Below are 8,780 nucleotides of genomic sequence, written 5' to 3' on the forward strand. Positions count from 1 at the left end.
TGTAATTTTTAAATATACAAATTTTATATACTAATACAAAATTTAACATCATAAAAAGATTAAATTAAAAATAAATTTAGTCAAAACTCATCAACCGAATCAAATAGAATAAATGAGATTGAAGGAGTATAAATTATGAATGGAAAAATTCATTTTACTTTTATATAAATTAATAATTAATAATATGAAAAAAAATAAAAATGCAAGGATGAAGGATCCATTGCTAATGATTGGGAAAGCACTAGCTAATTGGCAGTTGGCACGGCGCGGTGACTGCCACTTGAATCGTTGGTATTTGAAACACGTACGCGCTACGCCGACACTCCATCAACGACAGCTTCAAACGCCTTAATAGGGAGAGGGGAGAGAGAAAGAGTTAAGAGGAGAGAGAAAGAAGCTCCATTTCACTCCGTTTTCTCTCTCACTCCTTCATCCTCGGTTCATTCCTCTTCTTCATCCTTCCTCCTTTCCACCTTTTTTTTTTTTTTCTTTTTTGAAACCCTTTCCACTTCTGAATACGATTGGTTTCTGTTTACATATTTCTAGAAACTTATACATTATAAACATATACAATTGTGTGTATATATACATATATCTTATATAATAAAGGAATACAAGAACATGGATGAGTTTGGAGTTCTGGTTGAGCGGTATGGCGTCAAGTCGCGTGGAAATTCGATTCCTTTGGCCAATTTAAAAGCTAAAAGCAAGCCCAGCAGTGGTTTCCCTAACGATTCGGGGCAAAAGTCTTCCCACAATTCGGATCCCTATGATCTGGATGGCGTTTTCCGATCCGGTAAAACTTCTGGGCAACAGAATTATGACAATAGTGATATCTTTGGCGGGCAGTTCCCGAGTTCGAACTCGACCACCGCCCAGCAAAGTCATGTCGATTTGGACACGTTTTTTAAGGGTTCGACGAATCAGAACGGGAATAACAGAAACAATTCGAATTTGAGAGACGAGTTTGATTTTTTCGGGTCTGCGCCCAAGCCGAGTGATTCGGTTGATGATTTGTTTGGGAATTTGGGATTCAAATCGGGAGGCCTGAAGAAAACTGCAGTCCAAAATGTGCATGACTCTGATGATTTGATTCCTGGTTTTGGTTTTCATAGCAACAGGTATGGGTGTACTTAATTCCTGGCTTTTGACGCCTTTCAATGAATTTCTTGTGTGTTTCCTTTCAAAAAAAATATTCAATTATGATTTTCTTTTGAATGTAATCATCAAAAGAATATGCTTTAGCTTCAGATCTGGTCAGCTGAGTTAAAATTTGTTTCAGAATTTGGAATTGCTAAGTTAATCAAAAGCTTAAAAATTCTTTAGAAAATGGTATGGTTTTCTGATTTGCATGGTTCTTGCAACGGTGCTGAGGGGATGATATAGCTTTTCTCTTGCTTGCTCTGAGTATTCTGTATGTGGTTATAGAACTGTGATCATAAAGGATTTATTTCCATTAGGGGGACTACATAACATCTTAATTCAGGGCTTTTTAGAGCTTAAAATCATAGGCTAAACTTTTGTATAGTAATTTTGGTAGTATGACAATTGAATATTCTATCCTTATAACTTTTACATTTCAATTATTGCTAGAATGCTATATTCTCCTTTGGTTTATGTTTTGGACTTGGAATGCAATTTCTTCTACTTTTAACTTGCTATTTTCTTTCTTGGAAAAAAGGTCAAATAAGCCCCTTAAGTTGAGTAAATAGTGCAATTAAGTCTCTAATTAATAAAAAAATAAAAGTTCCATCATGATTCATGACCTCTTAAAACGTCAAATAGTGCAATTGAGTCTTAATATGTTGATTTGGCATTGACTAGACTTCCATGTGTACTTTATTTAGATGTGGCAGTGACTTGGTAATGAATTGGAGAATTTTGTGAAGATTTTAAAAAATAATAACAGAATAAAAGAAATCAAAAAAAATTGCCGGCCTGTTTCTGTCCTGCAACAGCTGCAGCTGTTTTGACAGTAACCACTCCGAGACAAGGGTGGCCATGGCCAATAAATTATTGTGTTCCGATGTAATTCCAAGTCCCTTCCCCCCTCTACTCTAAGACGAGGGGAGGCCATTAGCTTCCCTTTGTGAACTCTAAGACGAAGGGAACCCATTGTCTTAGTTCAGAGTCCAGATCTGGACCTCGATGTCCAAATCTGGAATCTGGACTCATGAAGATAGCCATGGCTACTGTCAAATACCTATGGTTGTTTGACAGCAGCCATGGCTGTCGTTGGACGGAGATAGCCACTGTGGTCTTTGTTCGAGGCTTTTTGTTTTCTAATTTTTTTAAAAAATTTTGTATACAAATGCCCAATTACATGAGTAAAAGTACATGTGAAAGCCTAGTTAGTGGTTGCCTGCTGAATATGTAAGATTATGACTCAACTGCACTTTTTTGCTTATTTAAAGGTTCTTGATGAAAAGCTCATTTTAGTTAGGGGCTCAATTGCACTATTTGCTTGACTTAGGGACTTATTTGACACTTTTTTCTTTTTATTTAAATGCATCAATATTTGGTTTGTGTGCTACAGATATGCAAATTTCTATTTTGTTTAGGCCTACATTTATTTGTTTATTTATTTATCTGAGCCCTTAGGCTTGAATAGAAAGGGTTGGAGATTGTGTCCTTGATATCCATCAATTGTAAATTGTTCTTGTTTAATGTTTGTATTGGTTCTCTTAGTGATCGATTGACTTCATGCATATTAATGCTTTGAGTACTGCTACTTAGTGTGGCCTGTTGGGAATGGTGAGCATACCATTTATCATCTGAGGCTACAAGTTGTTAGTTGAACTCCAGTAAGTGAATAACATATTCATGTTTGTTTATGAGTGAGAATATGTATTTCTTAGTAAAATTGTTGACATACATTTAAATTGCTATAGCCATGTTTGGGCTAGACTGCTGAAATAATTAGCCATTCAATCGTTGGTTCATACTGATGGCATTAATTACTCCCACCATCCCACAAAAAAAGTGCCATGTCTGAAAAAAAACATGCATTAGATTGTAGTTCCCTATTGGATTTCATAAACAGAATAGTCCCTATAGTATTCTTGGGAATCTACACTGAGAACTTTTGAATTTATTCAAGAATAGTTCTTATGGGATATATATAATAGGAAGTGTTGGTGATTTTTGAGTGACGGTGTATTTCTGTTGTGAATAAACATAATATAGTTATTGTAGTTGGCTTGTTCTGCACTGAAATAGCCTTGTTATTTGCATTTCCTTTTGCATAGTGAAAAATCAGCAAGGACAAGTCACTCTCAGCAATCAAGTGTTCATTCATACAAACAAAGCTCCACCTTTGCTGATGATCCTTTTTCGGTCTTCGAATCTACCCCACCTGTGCAAAATGTTTCTTCCTGGCCATCCTCTGATCCATTGGAGAAACTTGCAGAAACTAATCCGTCAATCGATGAACTTGAGGATTTTGTGAGTGGTAGGGGTACGAGTACCTCACAAGGACAACAACATTATGTTTCTAGAAAAGAGTCGAACGTGAAAAAGACACATAGTGCAGGGGACATATTAAGCAATACCAGCACGGTAGAAACGGCAGCCTGTTATTTGTTGAAGTCTTATACAAATTCAGTGGACTAATATCTCATATTTTGCTTTAGGACCACATGTTTGACGGATTGTTCAACAATAATGGAGGAGGCACGAAAGATAAGTGGACCTCTCATGGGACCCAATCTACTGGAAAGAGCAAATCACCTTTGAAAAATTTTGTTGATGACTTCTCCTCCTCTCTTTTTGGAGGTAACATCATTTTTAATTGCTAAAACGTGATTTGCATAGTGAAAAGTTCTTCTGAAGTTATTTCTATTGATACTAGTTTTTAATAATATTTTGTGATAATAAATTTTTATTTTGTTATTTATGTGCATGTAGACCTTGGCTCGTCATTTGATGAATTCCATGAAGTAGAAGGAGAAAGTGTAGAAAGAAGAAGAGCTAGATTGAATCACCATACAAGGACCCGGGAGCGAATGGTGCTTTACTACTTTTTCTAACTTGCATAGTTTATTTATTTACTTATAATAGTTAAACATTTCCATAGTATCAGGAATTCTCTGAAGACTTAAATAGTATCAGCGCTTATACTTAAATCTGAAAATACTCATAAAAGGATTAAAAGATAATTTCTAAAACAATAATTACATTTAGTTGTTATGGGAATTAAGAAGCTGCCCTATACAATAAACAGTGCCATGAGGGTTGTGATGCATTTTTTTTCTCGGAGTGTACCCTAAACAGTGCAAGCAAATAAACTGATTTTACTAAATATGTGGTTGTCTCTGTTTCCAGGCTAGAGCTCTGGCTGAAAAAAATCAGCGTGATCTTCAGACACAGCAAGAGCAAGACGAGAAGAGTGTAAGTTTCTGCTCATTGCCTCTAGCTACAAAAGATTGCTTAGTAACGTTCATTCTTTTCGTTGAGGTTGATATGCTATTTGTAGTTAAATGGTATTTTTAAGAATTATGTGAGGTGTTTTTCATATTAATATAACATGTGCACTTTCATCAATTATTAAGGATCTATGCATTGGCTTTTAAGTTTTAAGGAACATCCCTATCCTTGGATTGGAATTGGGGGGCTTTTTTATTTGAACTAGTGGAGTGGAAGACTTTGCTTGCCTTACTTCTCAGGGTGGTGGCTTTTCCTGTCTTCTTCATAATTTTATTTCATTTTTTTCATATCAATCAAGAAACAAGAAAACCAAAACAACTAGAAGTTTTTCCTATCAGATATTGTCTGTTCTAAAAGCAAGTTGTCTTTTTATATATTATCTGATAATCTAAAAGTAAGTTGCAATTGTTTCAGAGGCTTGCTGAAGCTTTGGATGAGGAAATAAAGCGTTGGGCTGCAGGAAAGGAGGGCAACCTTCGTGCATTACTCTCATCGTTGCAATATGTATGTTCTTTATCAGCTTTGTTGGTTCTTCTCCTATCATTTTCTTAGCAAGCTTGTTTTGTTATTGAGAATTTAGTCTCATCATCTATCCCTCTCTTGAGAAGAATAAAAATTAAACCCTGAAATTCTATTTTCAATTTTTCTAGTGTCCTCCACATAATTTGTTTTCCAATGTTATGTCTTTTACATTATTGGGCGTGTTATTATTCGGAGTGTGCTTGTGTTTTATGAAATAGATATCCTTTTTTTAAAAAGTTCTTTCATGGCTTGATTTTGCAATGTTCTGTTTTTTAAAATTGCAGGAGAGCTTAACTTGACCAAAAGCTAGGTCAATAGGTCTTGTTTCTCCCATGTGCTTATGATTGTGCTTTACTCAATTTTCCAATGTAGGACACTTCGTTGAGTCTCCAATCCAAAAACACTACCGTCTCCCTATCATTTGTGAACCACTAACATTGCATTAATGTCCCCCTTAAATCATAATTTTGTATTCATAGTCCATTGCTTTTCTCAGTTGCTTTTCCACTTAAGAAGATTGTTTGCCTATCTAGCTTAGTTCCTATCCATTATACTCTCTCTATACTCACCCTACCATGAGGCAAAAGGGCCCTCAAATTGAACATCCTGTATTTCCTAGCACCACATTTGTCCTTAACACTAATAGTGGAATGCTTTCTAAACTCCATATTTAAACTTGTCGACATAGGAAACATGGTCCCATGGGAGCACCTAATATGTAAGGGCCTATTAGTTATACAACATACTTTCTTTTTCCAAATTTTTGAAACTTTTCATGTTTTCATTTTTTATTGAAAAACTATAAAAATATGTCCAAAGTCAACTACATTCGAACTTATTAAATACAAACGTAATTGAAATTCAATTGCTTTTTCATAAAAAGAGCATAAAGTTGTAATGCAAATGATAAGTGACAGTGATATTGTGTGGTGACAGTGGTAGGGATAGGGTTAAGTAGGTTGTCGTGGGATTAGGTCAATTAAGTTAAGGGTAGATAGATAGTTATGAGTAAAGTAAAAAAATGATGGTTATAAAGTTGGTGGTAATAGTGATCATGGCCAAGTGGTAATGGTAGATAGGTAGTTATGAATAGAGTAATCAATGATGGTAATAAAGGTAGTGCTAGTAGTGGCCGTGACCAAGTGGGTGGGTGGGTAGTTAGTTGTGGGGTGTAGGTAGCTAGGGGTGGGGTATATAGGTGGGTGGTGATAGAGGTAAGTATGCAAGGATATGGTTAAGTAGGCTGTGGTGGGATTTTAGGTAGAATAAGGTAAGGCTAGATCGATAGTTATGAATAAAGTAAGTAGTGATGCTAATAAAGGTAGTGGTAGTAGTAGCCATGGCCTTCATTTGAATTCTTTATTTGAATATGGTTCTTTCATATAGCCTTGGGAGTTGGAACTCTATAAAGTGGCTTGTTTTGATAAACCTATGTTTGACAAAGCCAACTGGAAATAGTTTGGGAAGGAAGTTGGAAAGAATTTTCTCTATATCCCCTTTATTTTCTTGCAAAGAGAATTTAAGTACAATTCAAACAAATGACTAATTTGCAATGGAAATTTACATGTAAGCGTGCTATGAAAATGTCCTAAAAGTATGGCTAGTTGCAACAAAAAGTGAACCAAGATTTGTTAAGGGAAGAAATAAACTGTGCGCCTAATAGTTGATGCATAATTTGTTAGTTTTCATTTCACTTTAGACTGTTGAACCTGTCTCTATAAACCAAGATTTTATTTTATTTTATTTTAAGGGTTGTGGTAATGCGGTGTTGTTGGTGCATTCACAACATACATATTAGCTATTGGTGGCTTAAAGTGAGATTTTGGTGGGAACAAGACTCCTTGATAGTACCTGCTTGCAAACAATACAGTTGTATAGATTCCTTAGTTTGCAACTTATCTTAAAAGATTCTTCAACAAGGATTTTAACTTTTTTCCACATGATCTACATGCCAATAAAATAGGTTGCAACTTTATCTTAAAACAATCTCCAACAGCAATTTGACATTTTATACAAGAGAGATGTGTACGAAACAAATGGCAAAATAGACCATGTAAGCATCTTGCTTAAAACTTCTAAAAGTTACAGATACTTTAAATGGAAAAAGTTGTGTAAGATGGATATAGTATAGAAATATATATCATAGAAGACAGCTAAAACATATTAATGAAAGTTTAAACATGAAGCACCTTCTGAACTTCTGATCAAAAACAAAAATGCTGCAAATGCCCAAAACTTGAACTTTTTAGAAGTGTAATTATTCCTGTGGTTTCTATAAACTGTTTGAAAGTTCATTTGTATTTGCAGTTCTGACTAGAGATATTTGAGTAGTAATTTATCTTTGCCCAATAGGAAAGTGCATTAGTTCTGTTAGTTTTGTTCTGATCTACTGCAGAGGATGCCAATATTCAAGATGTTTTTGACCATATTGGTCATTGTTGCATGTGCTTCTCATTTATCTCGAGTGTGTTAGGGCTCTTTCTAAGAACTTTTGTTTCTCTTTTCTGAGTGCATGGATGTGAATGAATTTGTGGCAACCCACGCTATAATCTGATATTGATGCTCTGTTGTATAGGTGCTATGGCCTGAATGTGGTTGGCAGGCAGTTTCATTGACTGATTTGATCACTTCAACATCTGTCAAGAAGGTCTATCATAAGGCAACTTTATGTGTTCACCCAGACAAGGTTCAACAAAAGAGGGCAAGTCTCCGAGAAAAGTATATTGCAGAGAAGGTTTTTGATATTCTGAAGGTAAACCCCTACTGATCTTTGAATTTCTGATTATCCAAATTGTGTTTGCATTATCTTAATAAGTGAAACTCGAAAATTACCCAACCATTTGTATTGTCTTTCTCGTATCATTAGTTGATTTAAAATTTAGGTTCCTTTGCTTGGAGAACATTTTGATTTACTAAATAAAGCTTCACAAAAGATTAAAAAAAAATTAATGAGTTGTTATCTTGATGTTAATGATTTTGTTTTCCTTAATGTTTGGAAACAGGAAGCTTTTGGCAAATTCAACGCCGAAGAACTAAGATGAGTCAGTATCATATCATCTTTGGTGCCTTTTTATTGTTAGTGGACAAACTCTGTTAATCCACATCATAAAGGAGGGTATGGCCTTTGCAATCGTTACTCGTTAGTTATTGCATGGATTTGTTTATTTATTGTTTGTTCTAAATGGTTTTTTGCAAACAAGTTGAATACTTCACATACTATGCCCAGTTGGGTTGTGTTGTCATAGCTTTTTGCATTGTGCATAATTTGTTCAATTAGATGCTAAAGATCATTGAGGGTTCACTCTTATATTAACGGCGTCATTGTAGTTTGTGGCAACCATTTTTGGTGCTAATTTCATGCTGTGAAAACTGAAAAGCAGCCTATGTTGTTTCCTTTATAGGTTTTTTTGTTGTTTTTTTTTTTTTTTTTTTGTTGTTGTTTTTCTTTTGGCTCATATCTCTAGTTAGTATTTGAGGACCTTTCTTCGCTTGGAATGTGAAGAATGAATGGAATATAAAGTGAGATTTTATTGAAAATCTTCTTTTTTTTTTTTTTTTTTTTTTAAAGAAATAATAAAAAGAACTATTTAAATTGGAGTTAGACAGTTAGGGTGCTGGATTTGGTTATTTGCCGGGGCTATACATTCATGTAGTTGGCAAATTATTGTGTGGACCATGGTCATTTTTAATATATAAAAATATATTATTTTTGTATTGAAGGTACATTATTTTGTATTGAAGATACATTATATAAAATAATGTATCCTTAGTATATTAAAAATGTACTTTCAGAAAATGTACATTATGTATATAAATAATGTTCCTTAGTATAT

General features: G+C 34.5%; 1 protein-coding gene across 1 annotated transcript; it reads left to right on the top strand.

Moving 5' to 3' along the window:
- Window positions 1–321: 321 nt before the first annotated feature.
- Window positions 322–8,345, top strand: LOC109151284 (auxilin-related protein 1). The gene is made up of 9 exons (XM_019299215.1): window positions 322–449; window positions 510–1,121; window positions 3,249–3,558; window positions 3,633–3,774; window positions 3,907–4,007; window positions 4,324–4,389; window positions 4,840–4,929; window positions 7,523–7,699; window positions 7,950–8,345. The coding sequence occupies exons 2-9, from the start codon at window positions 622–624 to the stop codon at window positions 7,986–7,988; spliced, it is 1,425 nt and encodes a 474-aa protein (XP_019154760.1). The 5' UTR covers window positions 322–449; window positions 510–621; the 3' UTR covers window positions 7,989–8,345.
- Window positions 8,346–8,780: the final 435 nt, after the last annotated feature.

This window comes from Ipomoea nil, unplaced genomic scaffold (assembly GCF_001879475.1).
Source record: "Ipomoea nil cultivar Tokyo-kokei standard unplaced genomic scaffold, Asagao_1.1 scaffold2283, whole genome shotgun sequence".
Taxonomy (NCBI): Eukaryota; Viridiplantae; Streptophyta; class Magnoliopsida; order Solanales; family Convolvulaceae; genus Ipomoea; species Ipomoea nil.

Bases quoted from the DNA above. Each gene is read 5' to 3' on its own strand.
- LOC109151284 (XM_019299215.1), top strand. From the start codon at position 622: ATGGATGAGTTTGGAGTTCTGGTTGAGCGGTATGGCGTCAAGTCGCGT. The intron at 3,559-3,632 runs GTAGAAACGGCA...ATTTTGCTTTAG, and splicing joins TATTAAGCAATACCAGCACG to GACCACATGTTTGACGGATT. The intron at 7,700-7,949 runs GTAAACCCCTAC...GTTTGGAAACAG, and splicing joins AGGTTTTTGATATTCTGAAG to GAAGCTTTTGGCAAATTCAA.